This window comes from Aspergillus puulaauensis, chromosome 2 (assembly GCF_016861865.1).
Source record: "Aspergillus puulaauensis MK2 DNA, chromosome 2, nearly complete sequence".
Lineage (NCBI taxonomy): Eukaryota > Fungi > Ascomycota > Eurotiomycetes > Eurotiales > Aspergillaceae > Aspergillus > Aspergillus puulaauensis.
In genome coordinates this window covers 2439897-2453364 of record NC_054858.1, presented here as the reverse complement: position 1 = coordinate 2453364, position 13468 = coordinate 2439897, and the positions used below count along the sequence as shown (strand labels likewise).

General features: G+C 50.6%; 6 protein-coding genes across 6 annotated transcripts; 4 read left to right on the top strand and 2 right to left on the bottom strand.

Moving 5' to 3' along the window:
- Positions 1 to 295: 295 nt before the first annotated feature.
- On the bottom strand, positions 296 to 847 carry APUU_21012S (uncharacterized protein; the record flags this gene model as incomplete). The annotated part of the gene is made up of 1 exon (XM_041699717.1): positions 296 to 847. The coding sequence occupies one exon, from the start codon at positions 845 to 847 to the stop codon at positions 296 to 298; it is 552 nt and encodes a 183-aa protein (XP_041552774.1).
- Positions 848 to 1704: 857 nt separating this feature from the next.
- Positions 1705 to 3459, top strand: MDM34 (MDM34 family protein; the record flags this gene model as incomplete). Its single annotated transcript, XM_041699716.1, has 2 exons — positions 1705 to 2039; positions 2100 to 3459. The coding sequence occupies 2 exons, from the start codon at positions 1705 to 1707 to the stop codon at positions 3457 to 3459; spliced, it is 1695 nt and encodes a 564-aa protein (XP_041552773.1).
- Positions 3460 to 4241: 782 nt separating this feature from the next.
- On the top strand, positions 4242 to 5678 carry APUU_21010A (CCDC47 family protein; the record flags this gene model as incomplete). Its single annotated transcript, XM_041699715.1, has 3 exons — positions 4242 to 4311; positions 4394 to 5249; positions 5303 to 5678. The coding sequence occupies 3 exons, from the start codon at positions 4242 to 4244 to the stop codon at positions 5676 to 5678; spliced, it is 1302 nt and encodes a 433-aa protein (XP_041552772.1).
- Positions 5679 to 6139: 461 nt separating this feature from the next.
- Positions 6140 to 6803, top strand: APUU_21009A (mitochondrial 54S ribosomal protein bL12m; the record flags this gene model as incomplete). Its single annotated transcript, XM_041699714.1, has 2 exons — positions 6140 to 6355; positions 6474 to 6803. 2 exons carry the CDS (start codon positions 6140 to 6142, stop codon positions 6801 to 6803), a joined length of 546 nt encoding a protein of 181 aa, XP_041552771.1.
- A 494-nt stretch (positions 6804 to 7297) lies between these two features.
- On the top strand, positions 7298 to 8994 carry APUU_21008A (uncharacterized protein; the record flags this gene model as incomplete). The annotated part of the gene is made up of 2 exons (XM_041699713.1): positions 7298 to 7802; positions 7889 to 8994. The coding sequence occupies 2 exons, from the start codon at positions 7298 to 7300 to the stop codon at positions 8992 to 8994; spliced, it is 1611 nt and encodes a 536-aa protein (XP_041552770.1).
- Positions 8995 to 9398: 404 nt separating this feature from the next.
- On the bottom strand, positions 9399 to 11077 carry APUU_21007S (velvet factor family protein; the record flags this gene model as incomplete). Its single annotated transcript, XM_041699712.1, has 2 exons — positions 9399 to 10365; positions 10551 to 11077. The coding sequence occupies 2 exons, from the start codon at positions 11075 to 11077 to the stop codon at positions 9399 to 9401; spliced, it is 1494 nt and encodes a 497-aa protein (XP_041552769.1).
- Positions 11078 to 13468: the final 2391 nt, after the last annotated feature.

The window sequence follows — 13468 nt, the reverse complement described above, 5'->3', positions numbered from 1 at the left end:
AGAGTCTGGAGCATTCAAGTTTGTTAGACGGTTCGAACTAATCTTGGGAGAACCAATTTAGAAGCTGCGATCGTTGCGGGCTCGGATGTTGACCGAATTCTATAAATGGACTAGCGCAAGGTTGCTGGGGAGACGTCCCCTGGGCATCCGGTTATGTCATACCAAAGAGCTAGGCACGTGCTGTCGTTTGACGGTATAGCAATGAATGGAAGTCCTATCATATATTTATTGAGAATGCGAAAAAGAGCTACGTCTAATACGTCGAGAGATGTCATTGATGGCTTCCTTTGTATAATTAGTTCTGCGGGACCTGGAAGATTTCGTTGGCCAGCGTCGTGATCTCTACGACCCCGAGCTCCCTGAGTGCTTTGAGAATCTCCTCGACAAATGTCGGAAGAAGGCCTTCTTTGGACCGAGAATAGATGTCAATCCCAGCAGGCGTGAAAAGGGTTTTGGCAAAGTATGTAACAACCCACTGGTTGCCATCATCTGTACGGCCACACCCAAGGCACTCCCAATGCGAGCTCGCGATCATCAGCCAACCTTTGCCTCGCCAGTCCCAAGCACCTTGATTACCTGGGCTTGGGGTGTCAATACCATGGACTGACTTTATTTTCTCCGACTCAGCAGCTTGGTACTTGACTAGGTCATCGATCTTGATGACGCCTGAGGAGTCGGGAGGGAGCAGCTCGTAGGTGATGTTGACGTTCTGCTTGCCTTTCCACAGTGGAAGGCTGGAGTGGGTTACGTGCCAGGTGCCTGCGATGAAATCATTGGTCGGAGGAATGCATTTCTTCCCTTTCGCGGTATGGATTTGTGGGAGTCCGATGTTAAGATGTGAAGCCATGGTTGAGAATGAGATCCGAGGAAGAGTGGTCTAGGGGGGCTGGTAGCGAGCGCTTCAGCGTCTAGACCCAAAGTAAAAGCGTTCAATGACTCAGTGATGGTCCGACGGAGCATTAGGCGGGTAATTTGAGGGACTTAGAGTGGGATCTAAGACACGGTTAGCTTCGATACGCGTGAAACATAATATTAAAGCGGCATACTGGAGGCCCAGAGCGGGAGGAAGACGACGACTCCCGTGAGCCCCGTCGGTCGAGATAGTTACAGAGAAGCTGTTCTTGGAAATACTAGTCCGCAACGTTCTTTCGGAGGAGCCCGGATATGTGTGGAGAGAAGTCATAATTCCTGAGTCGATCTTGAATCATCAGATTGTATGCATTACTTGTGTATGCATAGACCGGGCCCAGTCTGTTGTCTCCATAATAATTGTGAAGGCTCTGCACAGTGACGTCTTCCCGCCTCTGTTGACCGAGGAAGACAACGGCTGTCAAAGAGCACGCGATGTGGACGGGCGACTTCTCTCGTCTCCAGGAGAGCAAATAATCATCTCCAATCAAAACGAACATTCAGGAGAAACATCCTCCCCTGGACAGTCGCATAGGCCTCGCCGTCGCGTCGATCACGCGAGTGTTGCCTCACGTACTTGTGATCCTCGGGTTCCCTTTTCTACCCGTCTTTTTCCATTTTTGCTCTTATCGCGGCGCCCCACAGGAGAGGAAAGCCTCCCATATTCCCGACTTCATTCTTCCCTTTCGCCATCCCTTCTTCATCCATCAAGGCCTCCAAGGCTATACCTCGCCCACCTTCTTAACGCTTTATAACGCTACTGTCCATTGAGACTCTTATTCTCAATGATCTGCGATGGCGTTCAACTTCAACTGGTCGCCGCTGACCGCGGACGCGAATTTTTACACCCGCGCGCAGGATCTCCTGACGGCCGCTCTCAATAAGTCGCCAAAGCCTCCGATCATCGTCGACGATATCATCGTTACAGAGCTCAACCTTGGTTCTATTCCGCCCGAGTTGGAGATCTTGGAGGTTGGAGACCTGGCAGAGGATCGGTTTCGCGGCATCTTCAAAATGTCTTACACGGGCGACGCCTTTTTAACACTCAAGACTCGTGTTCAAGCGAATCCCCTCAACACCTATCTTCTGACAAGGCCGTCTTTTGCGTCGCCATTACCTTTGGCTGCAGCGTGAGTGGTGATCGGCGCCTTAGCTTGTTTCGCATATTCTGACTTTCTCCTCCAATTTAGGACACCCCTTACCATACCTCTCCAAATCACACTATCCGACTTCAAACTATCCGGTTTCGTCGTTTTGGTTTTTTCGAAACAAAAAGGGATCACGGTGGTATTTCGCAATGACCCGTTGGAATCGCTCAAGGTTTCCTCGACCTTTGACTCGATCCCGTTCGTCCGAGACTTTCTCCAAAAAGAAATAGAAGCGCAACTTCGAATACTGTTTATGGACGAACTCCCTGCTATAATCCATCGCCTATCGCTACGCTTATGGGTCCCAGAATATCGTGATGGAGAGGAACAGGGAAGTCAAGGGACTACCGCTACTACGGACGGTCCAGGTCAAGATCCTTTGGCTAGCCCCCCACAGGACCCCGTGGATGCCTTGGGTCATGCCTTAAACGATTCGGATATTGCTTCGTTATCGCTTGATTCTTCAGTTGAAACACATTCTTTGTTCTCACAGAAGAACCTTTTGCGACTTGGTGCCCTTACCGATTCTCAGAGGACTTTATCACTGTTTACTCCCTCCATCCAAGAGGTTGTATATCGTGCATGGACGTTGCCATTCGATGCTGGCGATGCTACCGCAGGCGTGTTATCTCCGGGAAGCCCTGCGCTTTCAAGGACGCATTCCCAAGCCGGAAATATGTCGTCTTTCCCAGATACTGCTAGCATGGTATCTTCGCAAACTCGGTCCTCGGCTTCTACCCATAGTCTAAGCAGCTATAGCTTGAATATGGGAGCCAGCCGGCACTCTAAAGCGCACTCTAGGAAGAGGAAGAAGCGCGTCGTGGACCTGCGGCGTCCTAAGCCAACCGACGACGACGCAAGCGTAAGCGATGAGAGTGCATTCACCGAGTCAACCGGTACACCATCCGTGTATTCGGCACCCCTACCTATCGTGAGGGAGCAACCTGATGATCCCGTAACACCTCCATTGTCACCCGACGCTGGGCTGCAGCTCCCGTCCATTCCGGAACGGCGCCACATGAGCATCTCTCGGCCTAGTCTTCGTCGTAGGCCCTCGTCTCTTGGTCAGTCTGGGGAGCCTTCTTCTTTTGAACCGACCAGGGTGTCCGAGGCCCTGGACATTGATGCAACTCCAAGAGCAACGATGCGCTCTCACGATGAACCCGGTCTACACGCCGAGAAGCTTGAGACTAGGGCCCCGAGGCAATTGCCTTCCACAATTCTCCCTTTCGCGGACGAAACGCCAAGCTCCAGTATTGTCGATCAAGCATTAGTTGAAAGACTGGCCGGCGAAATTGCGCGCCGCATGCGAGACGAGAAAGTGTCGGGCTCGAGCTCATGCAATCCGTTCTGGGACCGACTGAATCATGAGGAAACCCCACCTCCGGCCTATGGTCATTGAGTACTCACTCGCTTTCTGTACTATGATCGAGCGCTTAACTGCGCTGGCAAGTATTTGTTACTGCCGTCCACTCTCTACTCTTTCCTTTTTTTTCTCTCTCTTTCGCCTGCCTCCGGCAGGTCTGGAGTGTATAACGACCGCTACGAACTTATTGCGTTTAATCATCATTGTTGACAGTCTGAGATCTCCTAATGTTTGCTTTGCAGCGTGTTTAGAAATTTGTGAGGTCTGGGCTGTACCGTTACCAAAATATCTGGCGTTTATTTTCTTTTGCGAACTGTCTGTTTTCTTTGCAGGATACCACTTCGCTCACTATTTTGCGAGCCTTTTGTTTAATTGCTTGGTCGTCGCTTGTCGGGAGATTTTAATGGGTTTGGGCGGTATATCTTGGGATGGGCGAGCAAAACGGAGGGCTATGGTTTATTTGGCCTGCATGGAATTTGTCTTGATGAATTATCGCAATATATAAAACGAGACTCAGCTTTTTACCTACCTACTCCAGCTCCATACCGCGTATCTCTCCTCGTTGGTTCGATATCTTGACCAGTCTTGGCCACTGCGGCGAATGGCGGGCTTGAGCTCGGGGCTCCACCAAGCTAGGCTCTTGCGGCGGACGTCAATTAATTATGCCACCCAAACCCAACACTTAACTTGCCTTCCCCATCGCCCCGGGTTTCCTCTCGCTTCTCTCCTTTCCCCAGGCCACGTTCGCAGTTCCGCCCTTCTCGACTGCTTCCTGCCCGGGCCTACTTCTACTCTCCCTCGCTTTCCCCCCCTTCGCAATGGCGGAAGTTCTCAAGAACGTTTTTGGCGGCACTCAGTCGTCCAGCTCCGCCGCACCAGAGGATGGTGGTTAGTCCTGCGCTTCTTTTGCTCTGAGTTAGGGTCCTGATCTTGACTGAGCTCGGATAACTGACTTTCCTTTCTATCCCAGATTTCGCCGACTTTGTCAAGGCCCCTGAACCTGCCCCCATCGTCGATTCCCCGTCGACACCATTTGGCCAGAATGGCGCTCAACCCGTCGTGTACACGAAATGGTACCGGGTGTGGGAGCGCACATCCCCAAAGGACTTCATGCAAGAAGCAATGGTTCTGCCGATTGTCATTTTGATTGTGCTGTTCCATTTCTGGGGCACCCGTAAAAACCGACGACGAGCGACTGAATGGGCCAAGGCCCATGCCTCCCCTCTCCGAGACCAGTTTGCGGTCGTTGGTTTTGATGGTGTCCAGAAATCCGACGACTCCGTGTCTGTGGAATTGACCAACCCCGAGTCTATTTTGAAGGAGAACTCTGCCCAGGAGTTTTCTGCCTACGCGACCGGTCGCCAGAACGTCGCATTTCTTGATGTTGCTATTAAAATGCCTAAGCGCGCCAACCCGGTTACCTACTGGATGGACCAAGCGTTTGCATTCTTCTTTGAAAGCTGGCCTGCACCTGAAGAGATATACGAGGCTACTGCGTACACTTTCGATGGCAAAGAGAAGGACCTGGTTCCAGTTCCGGGCAAGGATACCTCTGGTCTCAAGGTCAACAACTCGACTTATGATGGATTTATCTTCGCGATTGTTCACAAGAGTCACATGCGTAACTTCCGGAATGACAGATACGACGCCTCGATGACTTTTACTAAGGACAATGCGAAATTGCCTCAGTGGGTGACTGTTATGACCGAAAACGCCGAGATTACCGAAACCCTTCTCACTCCAGAGCTCATCGAGGCCGTGGAGAAGGCGGGCAACAGCTTTAAGTACCTTATTGTCACCGATCAGCCAATCGACAAGCCTACCAAGTAAGTATTGTATATTTCTACTGAGCTGCGACTGGTCTAACCGCTATTCTTAGGATCGAGGAAACTGTCCCACGCAAGCGCGTCCAGCTCGTCACATCTCTTGCCTCTTCCGCTTCCGGTTACGCCTCTACCCTGCCGCTATTCACCCAGTTCCTACGGTTGCCCGACAGACTTGTTAACCTTGGCCACTTCCGACCTGAGGTTATGCGCAAGATCAGGAACGTTCGTGAGGAGGAGATTAAGAAGCTGCGGCGCGTGGATGAGCAGGAGAAGGCCGAGGAACGCAAGCTGCTGACTGAGAAGCTGAAGAAGGAAGAGAGGGAGCGGATTCTCCGCGGTATGAATGCCGAAGAACAGCGGAAGTTCCTTGACCGCGAGCAGCAGAAGGAGCAAAGACGTTCCATGAAGAGGTATTCCAAGCGCGGTTAGATCACTCTCCAGGGACCAACAAAGCAGCGAGATGGACTGAGGTGGGAAAAAAGTACTCTCGAATTGTAATGCTGTTTATACCTTCATGTACAATGTATTGATATGCTATTTTGAGGGAAGGATGAAGACTGGGCGGAGGAGTGCGGGTGCAGTTCTATGGCTGGCCGAGCCAACAAGCGTTTTTACTATAATTTCAGATCTCATCTGCTCAGCCGATATAATCTATATTATATTCAAGGTACATAGCTGTAATATTTGCAAGTTCAAGTGGCTGGGCTTGTAGATACCGGGCCTGGTGCTCGCGTCACGTGATGGCGCCAGATTTTCCATCCCGAAGTTGGCCATCTTTTTCGGTTGCGCCTTTTGAATTGTTGATCGAACGAGAGCGCCACGACCACCTTTTATAGCCCCTTTCCTTTCGCGTCTATTGTGTCGATTCTATCCTCCGCCTCACTTCCACCATGTCGATGACTTCCCAGGCCGCAGCTCGATGCTGCAGACAGCTCGTCCGCCCATCTGCTTCCCTTCGCCTTTCCGCACCATATCAGCAAACAATAAGCCGGAGGTGGCAGTCCGCAGAGGCTGCTGCACCCGCAAACCCCAAGATTACGCAGATTGTCGACCAAATCAGTCAATTGAACTTGTTAGAAACGGCCGACCTTGTTGCTAGCCTGAAGGTGAGTCCTTAGATAACGCTACATGGACCCTCTCCCGGGTTACCCCAGTGGTTTTTATACATCACACAGCGCAACCCCTTCTGCGATTCCTGAAACTAACGCAACATTTGAATCGCAGTCCCGCCTGAATATCCCCGACCTCCCCGTTGGTGGTTTCGCTATGGCCCCCGGAGCTGGTGCCCCAGGTGCTGCCGCCGCAGAAGAAGAGGAAGCTGCTCCTCCCGCCCAGGAAAAGACCCTCTTCAACCTTAAGCTTGAGGCTGTCGAGGGTGCCTCAAAGGCCAAGGTTATTAAGGAGGTTAAGACGCTTCTCGGACTGTCGCTTGTTGACAGCAAGAAGTTCGTTGAGTCCGTGCCGAAGGTTCTTAAGGAGAGCGTGCCCAAGGAGGAGGCAGAGAAGCTTATCGAAACGCTTAAGGCCGTTGGCGGGAAGGCTGTTATGGAGTAAAATCTTCGATGTTTTTCTTAAGAGGGGTGTGTGTCTGCTGCTTCTCCCGTTTTCCGGTTATACGTGTTTTCTCTTTTCTGTCATATATCTGTGTCTTTCTGAAGGTGTTTTGATAACTTGGCCGGAAAGTGGGAGATAGGCAGCGAATGTATATTATCATCTACTTGTTTGGACTATTTTCTTATCCAGAAGGAAGAAATCAGCTCTGCATTGTTTTCCCTACGGCCGGTTCTTAGACTGCATATGTGGAGGCTATAATAGTAGACAATTATAGACTATTTTCTTTTGACCCAATGATGCTTCTATAAATTTAATCCGAAATATTGTAATCTCGGTTGGAATCACAGTTGCTGGTCCGGTACAATTGATTGCGGTTGAGAAATCATTCCATTAACATTTGGTGCGGAGAGAGAGTGTGCCCGGACGCTCTCCGACTTGGTTTATTTCTCCGCAACTCCCAGTCTCTTTTCTTGCACTCATCCCCAACAACAATCATGTCGCGCACACGTCCTCCGAACCCACGAGAATGGAGCCGTCTACAGAATCACTGTACTTTCCTCACACCGCGCACCCGTACGCTTCTCCCTCCCGCGATCAACAATCACCTTCCCGGTAAACCCAACAACCACAGCCTCGCGCATCCACGACTTCTGCACACCACACCCTCTCGCGGCGCAGCTCGGCCGGCGCCTTCTACCCGAATAAAAGCCTTTCAAGTAAGAGACACCGGCAGACCCGGGTCTCTGGGCCAGCAACCCCCCACGGCCCTTCCTGAGGAAGACCTCCCGCCTCGGAACAGCGTCGCCCATGCTCAACTCCAGGCTCACCTGCAAATCTTCCAAAAAAATGCATTCCCACTGGTTAGTGCAATGCTGAAGGATGGGGTTATTGATAAGAACATGACGCCCAAGAAATTTAAGCGGATTGGAACGGCGCTGTTACAGAATGCGTACACATCGCACGCACTATCTCCGGACCTAATTCGTAATATTGCGCGGGGTACGTCACTATTATTGCTTGCTTCATTCAACCGGTCAATAGCTCGCTCATTTACTGACTGATGCTTTCTTCTATACGTGATACAGCTGAAGATGTAGACCTGGACACCATTCTCGAAATCGGCCATGTCATTGCGGGAGAGAACGTCCAAGCTGCTAGATGGGTGCTCGCTTCCTGCTTACGTGCTGGGTCGTTGGTGGCGCTCTTAATTGCTGCAGCCCGTACTCTCAATGGGTGTCACGACGGCGGCAACGTGTATAACGCAACCACAGTTCGCGAACTTCCGTCTAAAACCCTACTTTCTCGGATTGCCGTCATTGCGCAGTCCAAGAATGAGCCGCATAATTCTGATCCGCGAGTCAAGCTCCTTTACGCGAAATACCTGGGTCTACGTGGGCAGTACGAGCAGGGCATAGCACTAGTCCAGGAGGTGTTGCAATTGATTGAACCCAGTCGAGTATATCGCAAGCCGACTCTAACTATTAATAACTCCATTGAACCACCGTGGCTGCTGCTCGCATGGTTAAAGCGCGAGTTGAGGAAGACTCAAATTAAGAAGAAGAACGGAGGCCGCGGTGACAGAAAAGGGGATGCAAACGATGTAGTCTCTCAGGAGGAAGTGGATGCATTACGTCTCGGGGCGATAGAGTACCAGGACCCAATTGCACTTGTGCATTATGCCAGGTACATGGGGGAGGAAAGTGGGATTAATGATTATGAAACATACATGGGGCAGGCAGCTGCGGCTGGGAACAAAGACGCATGCCGGAAATTAGCCAACTTCTACTATCTCATCTCAGTTGGACAGTACCCGCAGCTCGGGACGCGGGACGCAAAGTCTACAAAGTTACGGACGACTGCCGAGACCACTACGGAGGACATAGACATGAAGGAAGCAGAAAGCGCGAAGGGTGCTCTATCAACATTATTGTCCTACTTTGGCCCACGTCCTCGTCACGAGTACCGCGCCCTGGCGATGGAATGGTATCGCGTTGCTCTGGCCCAAGGTTGTTTCGGTTCAGGGTTGCATCTTTCTCTACTTCATGGACAGGACGGTAACCATGAGGCTGCAGGGGCAGTGTTTCAAGAAGTTGAAAAGCACGCAGATCAAATGCAGGGCTGGGCTCAAAAGCTAATAGCTGCACTTCAGGAAGGAACAAACGTGCCAACGGGGTTGCCTCTTGATGTGTAGCACTTTCCCGTTTGCTGGGGACAGACAAGAAGGCTAATTTTCTGGAGTGATTAGCCTCGTTATTGACCTTCATTCAATGCTTATGTATATATTTCCAAATTAGCATTGAGCACCCACAATTGGGAATACTGGAACACATGGCTTGCTGATTATGAGCCAAGTTGTAAGATCTACATAGTCCGTAAAGTTCGTTGGCACTTGGCCTATAAATGCTGTATATTTTAGCAGCGTCCGAAACGAAACATCAATGCCATTCCCAACAACGCCTCATTGACTCGTTTCATCGTAAGTACGCAAAAAGACCAGTATTAGACCACCAAACTAAACCAACATAAACCCACCAGGAAAACAAAAGAAGCCAACCAGGAGCGCATGGAGAAATCAAATAGATGCCTAGAACGCACCTAATCACTTCTATTGGTCTTAGAATCTGCCTTCATAACCCTTCTTCCTTTTCCCATTCCCTTCCCCCTCGTCTTCAGCTCCACAAATCCTAGTTCCTTCAACCTCACAGTGAGAAGCGACGAATCGCGCATTCCTGGGAAGTTTTTGGCTGGGTAAACTTGAAATGGCTCAGACCATGCTTCGGCGAGAATAGGCATGGATTGGCCAGTATCTTCTACAGTGCCCCAATTCATGAGCCGGAATTGTAAGCGGTACAGTCCAGCCGTGCGGACAGAGAGGTCGGAGAATATGAAGAACGAGGCTGGGGGTCTGGATGAAGCGGGGCTGGTGCCACCACTGGATCTTCGCGCGGGTGCCCTTGAAGTATCATTGCCGGTGGAGGGGTGTGATGGTGCAGTGTCGGGGTCTGGTTCCTCGTCCACGTAGAAGGGCGAAACAAAGGACTTCCCGGAAAGTAATGGCGTGGATTGACCAGGAGCATTGCTATCCTCGAGATTTATACCTAAGTCCGTGCCATCCCGGCGGCCCATCCGGTTTGATGACTTACTTGACCAAGATAGATCATGGACTGGATACAAAAGACATCCAACTGTGAATCGGGGGTCTTGAAGGATATTCTTGTCTTCTTCGGAGTCCGGGTTGAAATCTGTGAGAAGCATTTGCAGTATTGGAGGCGGGTCCACGGGCCGTCGATCCCTATCCCCAGCACCACAGGCGCGGGCAGCTATCGGTTGCTGTCTGATGGAGAGGTGGTAGCGAGAAGAAGTTATTGTGCGTCGTGGTGGCGGGGACGGCGTTGGTGCGTGCTGAAGTAAGATCTTGAAATCGGATGGCATGCCGGTTGTGGCATTTCGTTGGTGTATTGGAAGCTGCTGGTAGCCTGACAGGGGTGCTATTGGTGGAAAGGCCACAGGGCTCTTATCGGAGTGAACGGGACTCGGGAAAGTTGCAGAACTACTACTATATCTGAACACCACGTATTAGATCCAAAGTTCATCGAAGCTGGTTTGTGAAAATCGCCATGGACAATTGAAGCCAGTTGGCAAGTGGAAGGGGAAGGGGATAATGAAAAAAAGGTAACAAGGTCCTGATAGTCCCTTTTCGGGTATCATGATCGGGCCAATATACAAAGTATGAGAGGGGGTAATTACTGCGAATCCACGTCGTTGATTCGACCAACGGAGCCGACAGAGCCGCGGCTACGACTTGAAGTGTCATAGTATGAACTTGAAGGTCCCGCATGTTCCATGGGTCTTGACATGCTTGGCCGCTGTATGCTATACTGTGACAGTGAGCCTGTTGTGTTTGGCGCGAAGTTATACTTCGAATCGGTTCCGCTATCCCAAGCATGGGCCTGTACCGGAGGTCTGGGGTGGCTTGCCGTTTGCATCATTGTCGGGTCGTGACTTTGAGTGACAGGAAGATGGAAGCGTGGGGGTTCCTGCGCCAGATAAGGAGGGTTCGAAGCTGTTGTATGCCGTTGATGGTCTGCTTCGGGTGCATATGTCCTGGCGTTGGTATATTTGCCATCGGGGATATATGTCCATGGTTGGAATGGCGCCCCGGACATCTGGAGAGGACTAAGTTCACAAGTCCGAAAAGGACTTTCTGCGATCAGCGCAGATTTCTGCCCGAGTCGATGTATGTCGGCGTTTTGGCGGCCCACGTAGGTAGTCATCAAGAAGTCAAGGAGCGGTCAATAGAGACCTGAGACGGAGCACTGGAGGGGGGGATAGATTGTTTTAGAAAATCGGCGAACAAGAGCAATGTCAAAGGCTTAGGCAAACATGAGAGCGTGATATGTGATTGATGAAAGCTGAACAAAATGACCTGCTTGCGCAGAACAAGTAGCGATTAAGGTGTTACACCCTGTCTTGACAGTTCAACAACGCGCGAGAGCATTATCTTCTTAGGGTGATATTTCCAACCAGGGGTGTATCGAAGAGAGGCATGCATATGTTGGTTGATCCAAATGGTGCCTCGGCCACCAAGCAACTGTCGCGTACAAGCTATTCAAGGGAAAAGCGAGATCGCCATGACCAAAAGGACACAGATAATAACAGCCACGCAATAGTAGTAGCAGTTATTATAGAACGGCACAAGGACCGAAATTCGAGGGCAGTGGCTGGCAGTTGATTGATTGCTAGCGAAGGGGAATGGGATGCAGTGACGGACTATTGTGTCCTACCACAGGTAGTGTCCAGCCTGTGGCCGTGCGAAGAAAAGAGAAAGGAGAGAAAAGAGGCAGATCTGGGGAAACGGAATGAAGGTAGTATTAGCGAGGCGTGCGTGTCCGCTGCATATCGTGCACGGAGCACATTAAAAATTGTAGCATCACGACCGACCGAGTATACCCGGATGGATTTTTCTATCGATTGTCAAGGCAGACGAAAGAAAAGTTGCCGGCACAACTCATGAGTCCTCACTCTGAAACAGCCAGCTGTCATACTCTGGTTCGCATCATGCAGATACCCCGATAATCGAGGGTTATTATGATGCGAAAGTCGGTAACTGCGCGCCGCCAGACTTGGACAAGTCATACCGCTAAAAACTTGAACCCTTAGTTTGACTAGGAGTCATTCTCTGACCGCAAGATTGATCTGTCCGTAGTTTTCCGGGAGAGGTGCTTCGAAGCTGTTACGCACCAGGAGCAGACTATTTCGGCATCCCTGCGCAACCTTAATGTCTTAACCAAGCTTCAAGACAAGGCTCAAGTACGATTTCAGGGTGTTTAGAAGTAGTAGATATCATGCAAGGGCAGCTGGGCGGTTAATGGAATCAGTACAGTTCCCGATGTGACTGATGTTGCACAAAATCACGGACTATATCATATCGACCTGATGCCTGGCAAGGACTGACGCATGGAGTATAAAACTTATTGTTGTCAAGAGCGCCGAGGCAACGACAAGAGCTGATAAACGCGAGGGGTTCATCTTGCACCCAATTCAGCCAACATTATTGGGCTGCTTTAGGACGCATATTTGTGTGTATCATTGATCTTTCGGTCTTGGTTGGCAGATGAGGATTATTACAGACACCGCCACAAGAGAGTTGTGAAGGAGCACTTATCAGCGCTTTCCCATAAGTGATGGAATGTGTGGCATTATGCTCTTGCGAGGATGGCAAAAGGCTCATGCATGCATTAGCACCAACAGAGGACTTTGCTCAGATTCGTTAAGCGAGAAACTACTGCATGTGGGTTTGCCTTGTTGAAAAACGAGGTTTGATGTATCATCTCAGGCGTCAAGAGCCATAAAGGAGTTAACAGGCGCATGCATCTCGAATACCCCAAGAGAAAAGCTATCATGTCCAAAATCGCAAAAACACCTTTTCGGAACATTGCGTCCACCGAACGCTCGGTACGGGGTCGATGAGGGATCACGTCCTCGGGTTAATTCCGGGTTCAATGGGAGGGAATAGTTCAAGTCGTATTCCCGGAATCTGCGTGTGGACCCTACGCATGGGCCACGATGTGGCAATGTTTTTCCCCCGTCGACTGGCCGCTGTCGAACCCCTTGGGCTTGGGCTGAAACTTCTTCTGTTGTGCTCCTAAAGCCAATCACATTTTGCTTCTGGCAGGCTTTCGGAGCGAACCCCGCCAATTATCGCGTCGGAGAGCTCTCGTTGCCCTCAAAATATGGACTGGATGAATTCTCCAAACCCGAAGTTGAACCCCAGAACTTGGAATCGGAGCGAATCATTCGTCAAGGGGCATTTGGAATTCGCTCGTGCTTGGCAAGTTGGCATCTGTCAGCGTGGATTACGATCGAGACTAAGAAACTTTCTCGTCCTGTGGAAAAAGGGAAGGTGCCGATCCCTCTGGATCTGCCGTGATTCTGTGAAGCCTGTGATGGCTATAAGGATGTGAGGAGAATAATTCAGATAGACGGTGTGCGTAGTCGAAAGTTGACAAATAACTTTGAAAGAGGAAGCCGGTGTGTCATCAAGTGACCTTCCCTAATGCTCTCTCGATGCAACCATCACTGTTCATCTGCACCCACGGGGCTATACCGAACTGCAGAAGTTACAAATACATTATAGTACCAGTGTGAATCCAACTCCAAGGCCC